Raw genomic sequence first — 20917 nt, 5'->3', positions numbered from 1 at the left:
ACTACCTAACAAATTGTTAGAAGCAGTGAAAAGTTTTTATCGAGGATGTAAGGCATTGTACGTGTAGGAAGAGAGGAAAGTGATTGGTTCTCAGTGAATGTAGGTTTGCGGCAGGGGTGTGTGATGTCTCCATGGTTGTTTAATTTATTTATGGATGGGGTTGTTAGGGAGGTGAATGCAAGAGTTTTGGAAAGAGGGGCAAGTATGAAGTCGGTTGGGGATGAGAGAGCTTGGGAAGTGAGTCAGTTGTTGTTCGCTGATGATACAGCGCTGGTGGCTGATTCATGTGAGAAACTGCAGAAGCTGGTGACTGAGTTTGGTAAAGTGTGTGAAAGAAGAAAGTTAAGAGTAAATGTGAATAAGAGCAAGGTTATTAGGTACAGTAGGGTTGAGGGTCAAGTCAATTGGGAGGTGAGTTTGAATGGAGAAAAACTGGAGGAAGTAAAGTGTTTTAGATATCTGGGAGTGGATCTGGCAGCGGATGGAACCATGGAAGCGGAAGTGGATCATAGGGTGGGGGAGGGGGCGAAAATTCTGGGAGCCTTGAAGAATGTGTGGAAGTCGAGAACATTATCTCGGAAAGCAAAAATGGGTATGTTTGAAGGAATAGTGGTTCCAACAATGTTGTATGGTTGCGAGGCGTGGCCTATGGATAGAGTTGTGCGCAGGAGGATGGATGTGCTGGAAATGAGATGTTTGAGGACAATGTGTGGTGTGAGGTGGTTTGATCGAGTAAGTAACGTAAGGGTAAGAGAGATGTGTGGAATTAAAAAGAGCGTGGTTGAGAGAGCAGAAGAGGGTGTTTTGAAGTGGTTTGGGCACATGGAGAGAATGAGTGAGGAAAGATTGACCAAGAGGATATATGTGTCGGAGGTGGAGGGAACGAGGAGAAGAGGGAGACCAAATTGGAGGTGGAAAGATGGAGTGAAGAAGATTTTGTGTGATCGGGGCCTGAACATGCAGGAGGGTGAAAGGAGGGCAAGGAATAGAGTGAATTGGAGCGATGTGGTATACTGGGGTTGACGTGCTGTCAGTGGATTGAATCAAGGCATGTGGAGCGTCTGGGGTAAACCATGGAAAGCTGTGTAGGTATGTATATTTGCGTGTGTGGACGTATGTATATACATGTGTATGGGGGGGGGGGTTGGGCCATTTCTTTCGTCTGTTTCCTTGCGCTACCTCGCAAACGCGGGAGACAGCGACAAAGTATAATATAAAAAAAAAATGATATATATATATATATATATATATATATATATATATATATATATATATATATATATATATATATATATATGTATATATACCACATCGATCCAATTCACTCTATTCCTTGCCCTCCTTTCACCCTCCTGCATGTTCAGGCCCCGGTCACACAAAATCTTTTTCACTCCATCTTTCCACCTCCAATTTGGTCTCCCACTTCTCCTCGTTCCCTCCACCTCCGACACATATATCCTCTTGGTCAATCTTTCCTCACTCATTCTCTCCATGTGACCAAACCATTTCAAAACACCCTCTTCTGCTCTCTAAACCACACTCTTTTTCTTTCCACACATCTCTCTTACCCTTACATTACTTACTCGATCAAACCACCTCACACCACACATTGTCCTCAAACATCTCATTTCCAGCACATCCACCCTCCTGCGCACAACTCTATCCATAGCCCACGCCTCGCAACCATACAACATTGTTGGAACCACTATTCCTTCAAACATACCCATTTTTGCTTTCCGAGATAATGTTCTCGACTTCCACACATTCTTCAAAGCTCCCAGGATTTTCACCCCCTCCCCCACCCTATGATTCACTTCCGCTTCCATGGTTCCATCCGCTGCCAGATCCACTCCCAGAAGAGAGGAAAGTGATTGGTTCTCAGTGAATGTAGGTTTGCGGCAGGGGTGTGTGATGTCTCCATGGTTGTTTAATTTGTTTATGGATGCTGTTGTTAGGGAGGTGAATGCAAGAGTTTTGGAAAGAGGGGCAAGTATGAAGTCTGTTGTGGATGAGAGAGCTTGGGAAGTGAGTCAGTTGTTGTTCACTGATGATACAGCGCTGGTGGCTGATTCATGTGAGAAACTGCAGAAGCTGGTGACTGAGTTTGTAAAGTGTGTGAAAGAAGAAAGTTAAGAGTAAATGTGAATAAGAGCAAGGTTATTAGGTACAGTAGGGTTGAGGGTCAAGTCAATTGGGAGGTAAGTTTGAATGGAGAAAAACTGGAGGAAGTAAAGTGTTTTAGATATCTGGGAGTGGATCTGGCAGCGGATGGAACCATGGATTAGAGGTGTGTTGACGATTATTATTACATGACCACAGTTGGTCTGGCAAAATGGTTAATCTGTCAAGGCTTTGGAACCAAGAGTGCTGGAAAATCGGTGGTGTACCTATATTTACAGACTTTTACATCAATTGCACAAAACCTTAATACATCCATGAATACACTACATACAGCATTTTCGTAGATGAGTTGCATGGACCAGTAATGCTATGATGAATGCACCACACATATTTGTATTTTCTCATTGTAGATGCTGAAGGGACTACCAGTAGTGAAAGGGCGGCCTGGAGCTACCATGGCTCCCATGGACTTTGCTGCAATGAAGTCTGATCTCATAGAGGAGCATGGATCCAAAATATCTGATTTTGATGTTGTCAGCTCTGCCATGTATCCTGAGGTGTGTATGCTAAAAATTCATTCAAGTTTGATTTTATTTTTATAATGTTATATTTCTCTGCTTGCAGAAAAATGCAATTTCTGTCTTTAGTTAAACCAGAATTAAGCTTATAAAGAATCGGTAGGTATTGATGAGTTTTCTTTCTTGACATTACTGTAAATGTTATGTAAGAAAGTACAGCATCTTGCATACCTTGATGAATAAAGTTCATATTATTATATTGGCTTTTAAATCATATCTTCTTATGCTATATCTATTCCAAGAAAGGGAAATATACGGTAGGTATTGATGAGTTTTCTTTCTTGACATTACTGTAAATGTTATGTAAGAAAGTACAGCATCTTGCATACCATGATGAATAAAGTTCATATTATTATATTGGCTTTTAAATCATATCTTCTTATGCTATATCTATTCCAAGAAAGGGAAATATACCAAGTTGTGTTAATACCTAAGACTGGAAAGCAAGAATTTTCTTCTAATTTTTTCTAATGTTTCATCAGTTTTGATGCAAGATATTGGGTTTTCTGGACATTTGCTTTGAGTGTGAGGTGAAAGTGCGTTTTATGGCAGTTAAGGGTATAATTGGAGGGTATGAGGTAGTCTCTGATATGGATGGAAATGATGAACAGCTTGTGGAGTTTTGTGCTGGTGGAGTTTTGTGCTGAAAAAGAACCATTGAAAAGTTTTTACCAAGGATGTAAGGCATGTGTATGAGTAGGAAGAGAGGAGAGTGATTGGTTCCCAGTGAATGTTGGTTTGTGGCAAGGGTGTGTGATGTCCCTATGGTTGTTTAATTTCTTTATGGATGGGATGGTTAGGGAGGTAAATGCAAGAGTTTTGTCAATGAGAGGACTGGAAAGTGAGTCAGTTGTTGTTCACCAATGACACAGCTCTAGTGGCTGATTTGGGTGAGAATCTACAGAGGTTGATGACTGAGTTTGGAAAAATATGTGAAAGGAGAAAATTGAGAGTAAATGTGAGTAAGAGCAAGGTTATTAGATTCAGTAGGGTTGAGGGACAAGTTAATTGGGATGTAAGTTTGAATGGAGAAAAATTGGAGGAAGTGAAGTGCTTTAGATATCTGGGAGTGGACTTAGTAGCGGATGGAACCATAGAAGTGGAAGTGATTCACAGGGTGGGGAAGTGGGTGAAGGTTCTAGGAGCAACGAAGAATGTGTGGAAGGAGAGAATGTTATCTTGGAGGGCAAATGGGTATGTTTGAAAGATATGGTTGCGAGGCATGGGCTATAGATAGGGTTGTACGGAGGAGGGTGGATGTGTTGGAAATGAAATATTTGAGGACAACATGTGGTATGAGGTGGTTTGATTAAGTAATGAAAGGGTAAGAGAGATGTGTGGAAATAAAAAGAGTGTGGTTGAGACAGCAGAAGAGGGTCTGTTGAAATGGTTTGGATATATGGAGAGAATGAGTGAGGAAAGATTTACAAAGAGGATATGTGTCAGAGGTGAAGGGAACAAGGAGAAGCAGACCAACTTAGAGGTGGAAGGGTGGAGTGAAAAAATTTTGGGCGATCGGGGCCTGAACATATAGGAGGGTGAAAGGCATGCAAAGAATAGAGTGAATTGGAGCAGTGTGGTATACCTGGGTCGACATGCTGTCAGTGGACTAAACAAGGGCATGTGAAGCGTCTGGGGTAAACCATGGAAAGGTCTCTAGGGCCTGGATGTGGATTGGGAGCTATGGCTTCGGAGCATTACACATGACAGTTAGAGACTGAGTGTGAACGAATGTGGCCTTTTTTGTCTGTTTTTTTGGCACTACCTCGCTGAAGCAGGGGATAACAATGGTATTTCCTGTGTGGCAGGATAGCGACAGGGATGGATGAAGGCAAGCATTATTCCAGTTCACTTTGTTTTTTATTTTGATGTTAGCTGAGATGGCATAGGTAACTGAAGCCCTAATCAGGGCCATCTCATTAATTCTCTCTCTCTCTCTCTCTCTCTCTCTCTCTCTCTCTCTCTCTCTCTCTCTCTCTCTCTCTCTCTCTCTCTCTCTCTCTCTCTCTCTCTCTCTCTCTCCTCTCTCTCTCTCTCTCTCTCTCTCTCTCTCTCTCTCTCTCTCTCATGAAAGCATCGTTCCAATTCTGTCTTGTTTTATATTTTAATCAGCTGAGATGGCATAGGAGTGGGTAGCCATGTGAGATCAACCAGTGTTTTGTAGGTAACATTGCTCTGGCCACACACTCAAGAAACTCATGAAGCTGGTGACAGAGTTTGGAATAGTGTGTTAAATAAGAAAGTTTAGAGTGAACTTGAACAAATGTATGGTAATGAAGTGATGCAGTTGAACGACAGGAAGATTTAAGATCGAAAGTAACATCAATTTGTTTGGAGGACGACAGTCTTGGTTACAGGAGATTAAGGCCACTATTAGCTGGCCCTCAAGATAGTTTCAGAAAGAAACTGAGTTTCCCATGTTGGCTTTCAGATTTTTAACTGGAGAGGTCTGCAGGAATTCTTAAATGTGTTCTTTCCAAGTTCAGAAATTGGTCTCTCCTCAGTTTTTTCGTTACCTTTATTGATTTCATAATTCACTGTCAGTCCAAAACATTGTTTCATGTGATTTGACTGTTGAAGTCTTTGAAAAAATTTTTGATTTTTCTTACAGGTAACTAATGACTTCTTTAACTTCCGATCCAAATATGGCCCTGTGGATAAGTTGGACACCCGTATCTTCCTCACTGGTCCTAAGGTACTGTTTTCCGTAGTTCATACCTTTATCATCATAAGTGAATATTATCACAACTTTTGTTATATTTGAGTTTGACACCAATTTTTAAAAAGAATGAGAGCAGGATTGATGGCTTACCATTGGACCTAAAGAGAATAGAATATATTCTGTATGTTCATTGCTATCATTTTTCCCTTGTTAAGTTTTAGTTATACCACATTGAATACTGTGTGATTGTTGTTTTCAAAATGCAGGTAAGCAATACCATGTTTATTACCAAGGGTGACAGAATAAAGTATTTGGAGCTATCTTGGTTAAGTTTGATGACATGGAAGGAGAGATAAGGTAGAGCAGCACAGGGTAGAAGAGTCATTGGGTCCCGTATTAGAATAATGAAGGGTATAAGTGTAAGTGGGAAATGAAGAAAGGATTAAGGGACAGCACAATTCTCTTGGCCTGGCCAATGCAGCTGAAACATGGATGTGGCATGAGTAACAGAGGTGAAGAATTTGGGCTGTGGAAATGAGTTGTTTGAAAGGAACATGTGGTATGGCTAGCTGGAATGAAGATGAGAGGGTGTATGAGAGATTTCTTATGGCAGGAAATGAATTTTGGAGTGGTAGAGTGAGTGGAACATAACACTTTGAGGTGGTTTGGGCCTGTGGAAAGACTGCAAGTTGGGGAGTTTGCAAGGAGAGTGTATGATAGTAAGATTGAAAGGGTTGGTGTGAGAGGAAGATCACATATGACATGGGGAAATAGAGTGGAAGAGCACTGGAGGGAGAGAAATGGTGGAATGCAAGGAATAGTGTATACAAGGGAGGCATGTATAGACAGGGATAAGTGGAGACTCTTTTGCAACTCTTTTGCCATGGCCACCCCTGTGATGGGAGTTCCTTGAGGGAATGGGTATCAGAGACTGTTATAAGGGGTATTCTCTTTTTTCATGTACCCAACACCTAGTGTGATATGCTGTGACATTCATGGTTGGAAAAGCTGCATTCGGAATCCAGATTTGGTAAAAACTCAGTAAAGTTTTTCTGTGGATGACTAGTATCTGAGCTCACCAAATCAGTATCTGTATATTATAAGCAAAACCAGTGTTAGATGAAGTAAAAATTGTGTACAGGTCTAACCTCACTTTAATCCTTTGACCTTGTAATGAATTTCTAGCTGTATTACTGGAAGGTATTAAGAATATATGGTGTGGGAGGCAAGTTGTTAAGAAGCAGTGAAAAGTTTTTATCGAGGATGTAAGGCATGTGTACGTGTAGGAAGAGAGGAAAGTGATTGGTTCTCAGTGAATGTAGGTTTGCGGCAGGGGTGTGTGATGTCTCCATGGTTGTTTAATTTGTTTATGGATGGGGTTGTTAGGGAGGTGAATGCAAGAGTTTTGGAAAGAGGGGCAAGTATGAAGTCTGTTGGGGATGAGAGAGCTTGGGAAGTGAGTCAGTTGTTGTTCACGGATGATACAGCGCTGGTGGCTGATTCATGTGAGAAACTGCAGAAGCTGGTGACTGAGTTTGGTAAAGTGTGTGAAAGAAGAAAGTTAAGAGTAAATGTGAATAAGAGCAAGGTTATTAGGTACAGTAGGGTTGAGGGTCAAGTCAATTGGGAGGTGAGTTTGAATGGAGAAAAACTGGAGGAAGTAAAGTGTTTTAGATATCTGGGAGTGGATCTGGCAGCGGATGGAACCATGGAAGTGGAAGTGGATCATAGGGTGGGGGAGGGGGCGAAAATTCTGGGAGCCTTGAAGAATGTGTGGAAGTCGAGAACATTATCTCGGAAAGCAAAAATGGGTATGTTTGAAGGAATAGTGGTTCCAACAATGTTGTATGGTTGCGAGGCGTGGGCTATGGATAGAGTTGTGCGCAGGAGGATGGATGTGCTGGAAATGAGATGTTTGAGGACAATGTGTGGTGTGAGGTGGTTTGATCGAGTAAGTAATGTAAGGGTAAGAGAGATGTGTGGAAATAAAAAGAGCGTGGTTGAGAGAGCAGAAGAGGGTGTTTTGAAATGGTTTGGGCACATGGAGAGAATGAGTGAGGAAAGATTGACCAAGAGGATATATGTGTCGGAGGTGGAGGGAACAAGGAGAAGAGGGAGACCAAATTGGAGGTGGAAAGATGGAGTGAAAAAGATTTTGTGTGATCGGGGCCTGAACATGCAGGAGGGTGAAAGGAGGGCAAGGAATAGAGTGAATTGGAGCGATGTGGTATACCGGGGTTGACGTGCTGTCAGTGGATTGAATCGGGGCATGTGAAGCATCTGGGGTAAACCATGGAAAGCTGTGTAGGTATGTATATTTGCGTGTGTGGACGTATGTATATACATGTGTATGGGGGTGGGTTGGGCCATTTCTTTCGTCTGTTTCCTTGCGCTACCTCGCAAACGCGGGAGACCGATGAAAAAAAAAAAAAAAAATACTGAAAAAAACGTCTGTTCTTCAGCAAAGTATTAAGATGGTAATTGTTTTCATTTTTATTATTTTTTAATCAAGGCAAACGAATAGAATTTCCTTATTTAGCTTTGATATTTCTGTGAAGCATCATGTAATCACAAGTGGATGGGGGGAAAGAAGAAAGATTAAATCAAAGTACTTATGAGTGATTTTTGCATTTTGCAGAGTGGCATAACTTCCCCATGTGTAACAGATTGCATGCTTCTTACACTCATAAATGTAAACTATATTTTCTCATACATATTCGCCATTTCCCGCTTAGCAAGGTATTGTTAAGAACAGAGGACTGAGTCTTTGGGGGAAAATCCTCACTTGGTCCCCTTCTCTGTTCCATCTTTTGGAAAAGTAAAAACTGGAGGGGAGGATTTCCAGCCCCCTGCTCCCTCTTGTTTTAGCCACCTTCTATGACTTGCTGGGAATAAGGAGGTAGAATTCTTTCTCCCCTAACTCAGGGATAAAATGTATGAAATAGGTGAATTCAAAGTGATGCTAAGCAGCACTGTTTTGCCAGTCCATGAGTGCTCTTCAAAAGACTGCATATTATCATTGTATTTGTATTTAATGCATTATAGTACATAAGGGATAGGGGAAAAAATGCAGCCTAAATATCTTATACATGCTGTAGAAGATGACAAAGAGAGGTGGGAGCAGTGAACTGAAAGTCCTAACCTCATGTATTGCTCTCCAAAAGAAGGAACAGAGGAAGGAGTCAGGCAAGGATTTTTTTCCTGTAAGATTCAGTCATCTGTTCTACTCTTGCATGGTGCAGGAAATTGTGAACATGATGAAAGGAAAAAAAAGAATGCTTATTACACATTCATGGTCATGAAAAACTCTAAAGGGCACAACAATAAAAGCATCAGATACAAAGTGACATTGAGAAACCTGGTTTGCCACCTCAATAACACTCATCAAAAACATCATATTTTATCATTATGTATGCAATATATGTAAGACACAAGTACGCAGCACATCTTGATGTTACAGCATCTATATATTACCTAAATAATGGTGAAAACAAAGTGGAAAGAGGGGAAAAAAAGATGAATGATTGGCAACCATCAGCTGACTGAGTCATTGGTTACGTGTGAAGCTTCAATCAGCTATCATATGGGGAGGCATCATATGGGACCCTGACACCATTTCATGATTAGGGGAGGATGTACAAACTGTTTTTTGACAACTGTGGACTAGATTTGTATTTCTTAACAATATGTAATATTGTGCAATTCATGGCCAAAGGCTTGGACAAAAGATGCATTTCTGGAAAAGTGTTCAAAGCAAATTCATTTTAAAGAGAACTCCTCTCAACGTAGAGTAAAGGGAGGAATGTTCCAGACTTTGACCAAGAACCTTTACTATACACTGTTTGACCTGCTTAACAAACACATATAATATAGTAGTTTTCTGTGACATAATTCAGTTCAAACACAGTCTGAATGAACACTCACCAAACATGCTGGTTTCCTTGTACATTATATGATTGTTGTGTGGGATGTATGGGGTCATGGGGTGTCACAATCATCAGCTAACAACATCAGTCACTTTCTCCATCTTCTCAATTACTTCTTATTGTGGTTATTTTCATCATTAGTGATGTGACTGAATGACATTCACAGATCTTTGTTGCATTGATGTACAATACACTGCAGGGTGCATCATTATGTTATTTTCTATTCTTGATGTCCAAGAAAAATTGATGAAAGAATGTATATATGAAAAAATTACAGCTTCCTTGATTGATGTTTGAGATATATTCCTTAAGACCTGAGTCTGTATCATAGAATTATGAATAGAATTTTTTTTTATAAGCTTATTGATAAAGATTGAGGATCCATCCTAATTTAGCTTTTAAAGACATGCTAACTAAATAAATTGATACAAAACAGAAAATGTATCACTGAATAGATACTCATAACGTAATAACCAAATGAATCAATAGAGTTTGTAGACAAAATGTTTAACTTGATATAGGCATTACCAGACCTTTCTGCATATAGTTATACCTTGAGTGAAAAGTCACCTTGTGTGAGGTTGTATCCTAGTGGATGAAAAGGAGTATAATCTTGTTGAAGAACTGATCACTCCAAAGGAAGACCATCCTTTCCTTGCTACTGGTTGTAGCACAGCCTTGAAGCTGCAGGAGCCCCATAAAAAAACCCTGGGGCTATACAATTACAGAAAAATTACTGCGTGTAATTGTGTACTGTACTTGCAAGAAATATTGAAATATCTGTGGAGATCATGTGTTGAGACCGGAGAGCTGCAGTTAAGGATTGGAGATTTTACCAAGACTGTAAGGCAGCAATCTATGCTTCTTTATCTAACACCTGGCTGGTTTCATGCATGGCTGACAAGGTTTCTCTGCATCCTAGAGTTTCCTAAGTTTTAGATGGGATTTGTAGGTGATTTAATGGGGTTTACTGTGCTTTGAAGAAGGCAAGAAGAAAGTTGTGGACATCTTTCTTTCACTTTATCTGTTACTTCCCCTAACTATATCTCAACCTTTTATAATTCTAACTGCATTACCTGGGATCGCACTTTTGGGGACACACTTTATTTTGATATATATTTATAATTGGGGAAGAGCAGTGTGGTTTCAGAAGTGGTAGAGGATGTGTGGATCAGGTGTTTGCTTTGAAGAATGTATGTGAGAAATACTTAGAAAAGCAAATGGATTTGTATGTAGCATTTATGGATCTGGAGAAGGCATATGATAGAGTTGATAGAGATGCTCTGTGGAAGGTATTAAGAATATATGGTGTGGGAGGAAAGTTGTTAGAAGCAGTGAAAAGTTTTTATCGAGGATGTAAGGCATGTGTACGTGTAGGAAGAGAGGAAAGTGATTGGTTCTCAGTGAATGTAGGTTTGCGGCAGGGGTGTGTGATGTCTCCATGGTTGTTTAATTTGTTTATGGATGGGGTTGTTAGGGAGGTAAATGCAAGAGTTTTGGAAAGAGGGGCAAGTATGAAGTCTGTTGGGGATGAGAGAGCTTGGGAAGTGAGTCAGTTGTTGTTCGCTGATGATACAGCGCTGGTGGCTGATTCATGTGAGAAACTGCAGAAGCTGGTGACCGAGTTTGGTAAAGTGTGTGAAAGAAGAAAGTTAAGAGTAAATGTGAATAAGAGAAAGGTTATTAGGTACAGTAGGGTTGAGGGTCAAGTCAATTGGGAGGTGAGTTTGAATGGAGAAAAACTGGAGGAAGTGAAGTGTTTTAGATATCTGGGAGTGGATCTGGCAGCGGATGGAACCATGGAAGCGGAAGTGGATCATAGGGTGGGGGAGGGGGCGAAAATTCTGGGAGCCTTGAAGAATGTGTGGAAGTCGAGAACATTATCTCGGAAAGCAAAAATGGGTATGTTTGAAGGAATAGTGGTTCCAACAATGTTGTATGGTTGCGAGGCGTGGGCTATGGATAGAGTTGTGCGCAGGAGGATGGAGGTGCTGGAAATGAGATGTTTGAGGACAATGTGTGGTGTGAGGTGGTTTGATCAAGTAAGTAACGTAAGGGTAAGAGAGATGTGTGGAAATAAAAAGAGCGTGGTTGAGAGAGCAGAAGAGGGTGTTTTGAAATGGTTTGGGCACATGGAGAGAATGAGTGAGGAAAGATTGACCAAGAGGATATATGTGTCGGAGGTGGAGGGAACGAGGAGAAGAGGGAGACCAAATTGGAGGTGGAAAGATTGAGTGAAAAAGATTTTGTGTGATCGGGGCCTGAAAATGCAGGAGGGTGAAAGGAGGGCAAGGAATAGAGTGAATTGGAGCGAGGTGGTATACCGGGGTTGACGTGCTGTCAGTGGATTGAATCAAGGCATGTGAAGCGTCTGGGGTAAACCATGGAAAGCTGTGTAGGTATGTATATTTGCGTGTGTGGACGTATGTATATACATGTGTATGGGGGTGGGTTGGGCCATTTCTTTCGTCTGTTTCCTTGCGCTACCTCGCAAACGCGGGAGACAGCGACAAAAAAAAAAAAAAAAAAAAAAAATTATAATTATACTTTGTCGCTGTCTCCCATGTTAGCGAGGTAGCGCAAGGAAACAGAAGAAAGAATGGCCCAACCCACCCACATACACATTCATATATACATGTCCACACACAGCACATATACATATCTATACATCTCATTGTAGACATATACATATATACACATGTACATAATTCATACTTTCTTTCAAACTATTCACCATTTCCCGCATTAGCAAGGTAGCGTTAAGAACAGAGGACTGGGCCTCTGAGGGAATATCCTCACCTGGCCCCCTTCTCTGTTCCTTCTTTTGGAAAATTGAAAAAAAAAAATAATTCATACTGTCTGCCTTTATTCATTCCCAACATCACCCCGCCACTCATGAAATGAAAACTCCCTCCCCCCGCATGTGCGCGAGGTAGTGCTAGGAAAAGACAACAAAGGCCTCATTCGTTCACACTCAGTCTCTAGCTGTCATGTATAATGCACCAAAACCCCAGCTCCCTTTCCACATCAGGCCCCACAAACCTTACCATGGTTTACCCCAGACGCTTCACATGCCCTGGTTCAATCCATTGACAGCAGGTCGACCCCGGTATACCACATTGTTCCAATTCACTGTATTCCTTGCACGCCTTTCACCCTCCTGCATGTTCAGGCTCCGATCACTCAAAATCTTTTTCACTCCATCTTTCCACTTCCAGTTTGGTCTCCCACTTCTCCTCTTTCCCTCCACCTGTGACATATCTACCCTCTTTGTCAATCTTTCCTCATTCATTCTCTTCGTGTGACCAAACCATTTCAAAACACCCTCTTCTGCTCTCTCAACCACACCCTTTTTATTACCACACTTCTCTCTTACCCTTTCATTACTTACTCAATCAAACCACCTCCCACCACATATTTTTTTTTTTTTTTTTTTTTTATACCTCGTCGCTGTCTCCCGCGTTTGCGAGGTAGCGCAAGGAAACAGACGAAAGAAATGGCCCAACCCCCCCCATACACATGTACATGCATACGTCCACACACGCAAATATACATACCTACACAGCTTTCCATGGTTTACCCAGGACGCTTCACATGCCTTGATTCAATCCACTGACAGCACGTCAACCCCTGTATACCACATCGCTCCAATTCACTCTATTCCTTGCCCTCCTTTCACCCTCCTGCATGTTCAGGCCCCGATCACACAAAATCCTTTTCACTCCATCTTTCCACCTCCAATTTGGTCTCCCTCTTCTCCTCGTTCCCTCCACCTCCGACACATATATCCTCTTGGTCAATCTTTCCTCACTCATTCTCTCCATGTGCCCAAACCACTTCAAAACACCCTCTTCTGCTCTCTCAACCACGCTCTTTTTATTTCCACACATCTCTCTTACCCTTACGTTACTTACTCGATCAAACCACCTCACAGCACACATTGTCCTCAAACATCTCATTTCCAGCACATCCATCCTCCTGCGCACAACTCTATCCATAGCCCACGCCTCGCAACCATACAACATTGTTGGAACCACTATTCCTTCAAACATACCCATTTTTGCTTTCCGGGATAATGTTCTCGACTTCCACACATTTTTCAAGGCTCCCAAAATTTTTGCCCCCTCCCCCACCCTATGATCCACTTCCGCTTCCATGGTTCCATCCGCTGACAGATCCACTCCCAGATATCTAAAACACTTCACTTCCTCCAGTTTTTCTCCATTCAAACTCACCTCCCAATTGACTTGACCCTCAACCCTACTGTACCTAATAACCTTGCTCTTATTCACATTTACTCTTAACTTTCTTCTTCACACACTTTACCAAACTCCGTCACCAGCTTCTGCAGTTTCTCACATGAATCCGCCACCAGCGCTGTATCATCAGCGAACAACAACTGACTCACTTCCCAAGCTCTCTCATCCCCAACAGACTTCATACTTGCCCCTCTTTCCAAGACTCTTGCATTTACCTCCCTAACAACCCCATCCATAAACAAATTAAACAACCATGGAGACATCACACACCCCTGCCGCAAACCTACATTCACTGAGAACCAATCACTTTCCTCTCTTCCTACACGTACACATGCCTTACATCCTCGATAAAAACTTTTCACTGCTTCTAACAACTTGCCTCCCACACCATATATTCTTAATACCTTCCACAGAGCATCTCTATCAACTCTATCATATGCCTTCTCCAGATCCATAAATGCTACATACAAATCCATTTGCTTTTCTAAGTATTTCTCACATACATTCTTCAAAGCAAACACCTGATCCACACATCCTCTACCACTTCTGAAACCACACTGCTCTTCCCCAATCTGATGCTCTGTACATGCCTTCACCCTCTCAATCAATACCCGTCCCATATAATTTACCAGGAATACTCAACAAACTTATACCTCTGTAATTTGAGCACTCACATATTGTCCCACCACATATTGTCCTCAAGTATCTCATTTCCAGCACATCCACCCTCCTCCGCACAACTCTATATATAGCCCACGCCTTGTAACCATATAACATTGTTGGAACCACTGTTCCTTCAAACATACCCATTTTTGCTTTCTGAGATAATGTTCTCGACTTCCACACATTTTTCAATGCTCCCAGAACTTTCACCCCCTCCCCCACTCTATGATTCACTTCTGCTTCCATGGTTCCACCCGCTGCCAAATCCACTCCCAGATATCTAAAACACTTCACTTCCTCCAGTTTTTCTCCATTCAAACTTACCTCCCAATTGACTTGTCCCTCAACCCTACTGTACCTAATAACCTTGCTCTCATTCACATTTACACTCAGCTTTCTTCTTTCACACACTTCACCAAACTCAGTCACCAGTTGCTGCAGTTTCACACTTGAATCAATCACCATCGCTGTATCATCACCAAACAACAACTGACTCACTTCCCAAGCTCTCTCAACCACAGCAGACTGAATACTTGCCCCTCTTTCCATTCACCTCCCTAACAACCCCATCCATAAACAAATTAAACAACCATGGAGACATCACACACCCCTGCCGCAAACCAGCATTCACTTAGAACCAGTCACTTTCCTCTCTTCCTACACATACACATGCTGTACATCCTCGGTAAAAACTTTTCACAGCTTCTAACAACTTACCTTCCACACCATATATTCTTAATACCTTCCACTTAATACCTTCCACAGAGCATCTATATCAACTCTATCATATGCCTTCTTCAGATCCATAAATGCTACACACAAATCCATTTGCTTTTCTAAGTATTTCTCACATACATTCTTCAAAGCAAACACCTGATCCACTCATCCTCTATCACTTCTGAAAACACACTGCTCTTCCCCAATCTTATGCTGTGTACATGCCTTCGCCCTCTCAATCAATACCCTCCCATATAATTTCCCAGGAATACTCAACAAACTTATACCTCTGTAATTTGAACACTCACTCTTGTCCCCTTTGCCTTTGTACGATGGCACTATGCAAGCATTCCACCAGTCCTCAGGCACTTCACCATGAGTCATACATACTTTAAATAACCTTACCAACCAGTTAACAATACAGTCACCCCCATTTTTAATAAATTCCACTGCAATGCCATCCAAACCCACTGCCTTGCTGGCTTTCATCTTCCGCAAAGCTTTTACCACCTCTTCTCTGTTTACCAAATCATTCTCCCTAACCCTCTCACTTTGCACACCACCTTGACCAAAACACCCTAAATGTGCCACTCTATCAACAGATACGTTTAACAAACCTTCAAAATACTCACTCCATCTCCTTCTCACATACCACTGCTTGTTATCACCTCCCCATTTGCCCCCTTCACTGATGATCCCATTTGTTCCCTTGTCTTATGCACTTTATTCACCTCCTTCCAAAACATCTTTTTATTCTCTCAAAAATTTAAGGATACTCTCTCCCCAACTATCATTTGCCCTCTTTTTTGCCTCTTGCACCTTTCCCTTGACCTCCTGCCTCTTTCTTTTATACATCCCCCAGTCATTTGCATTATTTCCCTGCAAAAAATCGTCCAAATGCCCCTCTCTTCTCTTTCACTAATAATCTCACTTCTTCATCCCACCACTCACTACTCTTTCTAATCTGCTCACCTCCCACTCTTCTCATGCCACAAGCATCTTTTTCACAAGCCATCACTGCTTCCCTAAATACATCTCATTCCTTCCCCACTCCCCTTACATCCTTTGTTCTCACCTTTTTCCCTTCTGTACTCAGTCTCTCCTGGTACTTCCTCACGCAAGTCTCCCTCCCAAGCTCACTTAATTTCACCACTCTCTTCACCCCAACTTTCTTTCCTCTTTTCTGAAAACCTCTACAAATCTTCACCTTCGCCTCCACAAGATATTGATCAGACATCCCTCCAGTTGCACCTCTCTGCACATTATCATCCAAAAGTCTCTCTTTAGCGCGCTTATCAATTAACACATAATCCAATAACGCTCTCTGGCCATCTCTCCTACTTACATACGTATACTTATGTATATCTCTCTTTTTAAACCAGGTATTCCCAATCACCAGTCCTTTTTCAGCACATAAATCTACAAGCTCTTCACCATTTCCATTTACAACACTGAACACCCCATGTACATGAATTATTTCCTCAACTCTCACATTACTCACCTTTGCATTCAAATCACCCATCACTATAACCCGGTCTCGTGCATCAAAACTACTAACACACTCACTCAGCTGCTCCCAAAACACTTGCCTGTCATAATCTTTCTTATCTTGCCCAGGTGCATATGCACCAATAATCACCCATCTCTCTACATCCACTTTCAGTTTTACCCATATCAATCTAGAGTTTACTTTCTTACACTCTATCACATACTCCCACCACTCCTGTTTCAGGAGTAGTGCTACTTCTTCCCTTGCTCTTGTCCTCTCACTAACCCCTGACTTTGCTCCCAAGACATTCCCAAACCACACTTTCCCTTTACCCTTGAGCTTCGTTACACTCAAAGCCAAAACATCCAGGTTCCTTTCCTGAAACATACTACCTATCTCTCCTTTTTTCTCATCTTGGTTACATCCACACACATTTAGACACCCCAATCTGAGCCTTCAAGGAGGATGAGCACTCCCCGTGTGACTCCTTCTGTTTCCCCTAGAAGGGAAGCTTTCTAGCCCTACTGTACCTAATAACCTTGCTCTTATTCACATTTACTCTAAGCTTTCTTCTTTCACTCACTTTACCAAACTCAGTCACCAGCTTCTGCAGTTTCTCACATGAATCGGCCACCAGCGCTGTATCATCACCAAACAACAACTGACTCACTTCCCAAGCTCTCTCATCCACAACAGACTGCATACTTGCCCCTCTTTCCAAAACTCTTGCATTCACCTCCCTAACAACCCCATCCATAAACAAATTAAACAACCATGGAGACATTACACACCCCTGCCACAAACCTACATGCACCGAGAACCAATCACTTTCCTCTCTTGCTACACGTACACATGCCTTACATCCTCAATAAAAACTTTTCACCGCTTCTAACAACTTACCTCCCACACCATATATTCTTAACACCTTTCACAGAGCATCTCTATCAACTCTATCATATGCCTTCTCCAAATCCATAAATGCTACATACAAATCCATTTGCTTTTCTAAATATTTCTCACATACATTCTTCAAAGCAAACACTTGATCCACACAACCTCTACCACTTCTGAAACCACACTTCTCTTCCCCAATCTGATGCTGTGTACATGCCTTCACCCTCTCAGTCAATACCCTCACATATAATTTCCCAGGAATACTCAACAAACTTATATATATATATATATATATATATATATATATATATATTTTTCTTTTAAACTATTCGCCATTTCCCGCGTTAGCGAGGTAGCATTAAGAACAGAGGACTGGGCCTTTGAGGGAATACCCTCACCTGGCCCAATTCTCTGTTCCTTCTTTTGGAAAATTAAAAAAAAACGAGAGGGGAGGATTTCCAGCCCCCCGCTCCCTCCCCTTTTAGTCGCCTTCTACGACACGCAGGGAATACGTGGGAAGTATTCTTAATCCCCTATCCCCAGGGATAATATATATATATATATATATATATATATATATATATATATATATATATATATTATATTTATTTTATTATACTTTGTCGCTGTCTCCCGCGTTTGCGAGGTAGCGCAAGGAAACAGACGAAAGAAATGGCCCAACCCCCCCCCATACACATGTATATACATACGTCCACACACACAAATATACATACCTACACAGCTTTCCATGGTTTACCCCAGACGCTTCACATGCCTTGATTCAATCCACTGAGAGCACATCAACCCCGGTATACCACATCGCTCCAATTCACTCTATTCCTTGCCCTCCTTTCACCCTCCTGCATGTTCAGGCCCCGATCACACAAAATCTTTTTCACTCCATCTTTCCACCTCCAATTTGGTCTCCCTCTTCTTCTCATTCCCTCCACCTCCGACACATATATCCTCTTGGTCAATCTTTCCTCACTCATTCTCTCCATGTGCCCAAACCACTTCAAAACACCCTCTTCTGCTCTCTCAACCACACTCTTTTTATTTCCACACATCTCTCTTACCCTTACGTTACTCACTCGATCAAACCGCCTCACACCACACATTGTCCTCAAACATCTCATTTCCAGCACATCCATCCTCCTGCGCACAACTCTATCCATAGCCCACGCCTCGCAACCATACAACATTGTTGGAACCACTATTCCTTCAAACATACCCATTTTTGCTTTCCGAGATAATGTTCTCGACTTCCACACATTCTTCAAGGCCCCCAGAATTTTCGCCCCCTCCCCCACCCTATGATCCACTTCCGCTTCCATGGTTCCATCCGCTGCCAGATCCACTCCCAGATATCTAAAACACTTCACTTCCTCCAGTTTTTCTCCATTCAAACTCACCTCCCAATTGACTTGACCCTCAACCCTACTGTACCTAATAACCTTGCTCTTATTCACATTTACTCTTAACTTTCTTCTTCCACACACTTTACCAAACTCAGTCACCAGCTTCTGCAGTTTCTCACATGAATCAGCCACCAGCGCTGTATCATCAGCGAACAACAACTGACTCACTTCCCAAGCTCTCTCATCCCCAACAGACTTCATACCTGCCCCTCTTTCCAAAACTCTTGCATTTACCTCCCTAACAACCCCATCCATAAACAAATTGAACAACCATGGAGACATCACACACCCCTGCCGCAAACCTACATTCACTGAGAACCAATCACTTTCCTCTCTTCCTACACGTACACATGCCTTACATCCTCGATAAAAACTTTTCACTGCTTCTAACAACTTTCCTCCCACACCATATATTCTTAATACCTTCCACAGAGCATCTCTATCAACTCTATCATATGCCTTCTCCAGATCCATAAATGCTACATACAAATCCATTTGCTTTTCTAAGTATTTCTCACATACATTCTTCAAAGCAAACACCTGATCCACACATCCTCTACCACTTCTGAAACCACACTGCTCTTCCCCAATCTGATGCTCTGTACATGCCTTCACCCTCTCAATCAATACCGTCCCATATAATTTACCAGGAATACTCAACAAACTTATACCTCTGTAATTTGAGCACTCACTCTTATCCCCTTTGCCTTTGTACAATGGCACTATGCACGCATTCCGCCAATCCCCAGGCACCTCACCATGAGTCATACATACATTAAATAGCCTTACCAACCAGTCAACAATACAGTCACCCCCTTTTTTAATAAATTCCACTGCAATACCATCCAAACCTGCTGCCTTGCCGGCTTTCATCTTCCGCAAAGCTTTCACTACCTCTTCTCTGTTTACCAAATCATTTTCCCTAACCCTCTCACTTTGCACACCACCTCGACCAAAACACCCTATATCTGCCACTCTATCATCAAACACATTCAACAAACCTTCAAAATACTCACTCCATCTCCTTCTCACATCACCACTACTTTTTATCACCTCCCCATTTGCGCCCTTCACTGAAGTTCCCATTTGCTCCCTTGTCTTACGCACTTTATTTACCTCCTTCCAGAACATCTTTTTATTCTCCCTAAAATTTAATGATACTCTCTCACCCCAACTCTCATTTGCCTTTTTTTTCACCTCTTGCACCTTTCTCTTGACCTCCTGTCTCTTTCTTTTATACATCTCCCACTCAATTGCATTTTTTCCCTGCAAAAATCGTCCAAATGCCTCTCTCTTCTCTTTCACTAATACTCTTACTTCTTCATCCCACCACTCACTACCCTTTCTAATCAACCCACCTCCCACTCTTCTCATGCCACAAGCATCTTTTGCGCAATCCATCACTGATTCCTTAAATACATCCCATTCCTCCCCCACTCCCCTTACTTCCATTATCCCTGGGGATAGGGGTGAAAGAATACTTCCCACGTATTCCTCGCGTGTCGTAGAAAGCGACTAGAGGGGACGGGAGCGGGGGGGCCAGAAATCCTCTCCTCCTTGTGTTAACTTTCTAAAATGGGAAACAGAAGAAGGAGTCACGCGGGGAGTGCTCATCCTCCTCGATGGCTCAGAGTGGGGTGCCTAAATGTGTGTGGATGTAACCAAGATGTGAAAAAAGGAGAGATAGGTAGTATGTTTGAGGAAAGGAACCTGGATGTTTTGGCTCTGAGTGAAACGAAGCTCAAGGGTAAAGGGGAAGAGTGGTTTGGGAATGTCTGGGGAGTAAAGTCAGGGGTTAGTGAGAGGACAAGAGCAAGGGAAGGAGTAGCAATACTCCTGAAACAGGAGTTGTGGGAGTATGTGATAGAATGTAAGAAAGTAAATTCTCGATTAATATGGGTAAAACTGAAAGTTGATGGAGAGAGGTGGGTGATTATTGGTGCATATGCACCTGGGCATGAGAAGAAAGATCATGAGAGGCAAGTGTTTTGGGAGCAGCTGAATGAGTGTGTTAGTGGTTTTGATGCACAAGACCGGGTTATAGTGATGGGTGATTTGAATGCAAAGGTGAGTAATGTGGCAGTTGAGGGAATAATTGGTATACATGGGGTGTTCAGTGTTGTAGATGGAAATGGTGAAGAGCTTGTAGATTTATGTGCTGAAAAGGGACTGATGATTGGGAATACCTGG

General features: G+C 42.1%; 1 protein-coding gene across 4 annotated transcripts in view; it reads left to right on the top strand.

The window, feature by feature from the left end:
* The window catches only part of PCB (Pyruvate carboxylase), a 437613-nt gene that overhangs the window by 402083 nt on the left and 14613 nt on the right, over positions 1 to 20917 (top strand). For all 4 annotated transcript variants that reach the window (XM_071669755.1, XM_071669754.1, XM_071669756.1 and 1 more), the window contains 2 exons: positions 2532 to 2678; positions 5311 to 5394. In XM_071669755.1, the coding sequence (XP_071525856.1) occupies positions 2532 to 2678; positions 5311 to 5394 (231 nt within the window). The remainder of the gene's footprint in view (positions 1 to 2531; positions 2679 to 5310; positions 5395 to 20917) is intronic.

This window comes from Panulirus ornatus, chromosome 14, assembly GCF_036320965.1.
Source record: "Panulirus ornatus isolate Po-2019 chromosome 14, ASM3632096v1, whole genome shotgun sequence".
Classification (NCBI taxonomy): Eukaryota; Metazoa; Arthropoda; class Malacostraca; order Decapoda; family Palinuridae; genus Panulirus; species Panulirus ornatus.
This window is presented reverse-complemented; position numbering and strand designations above follow the sequence as displayed.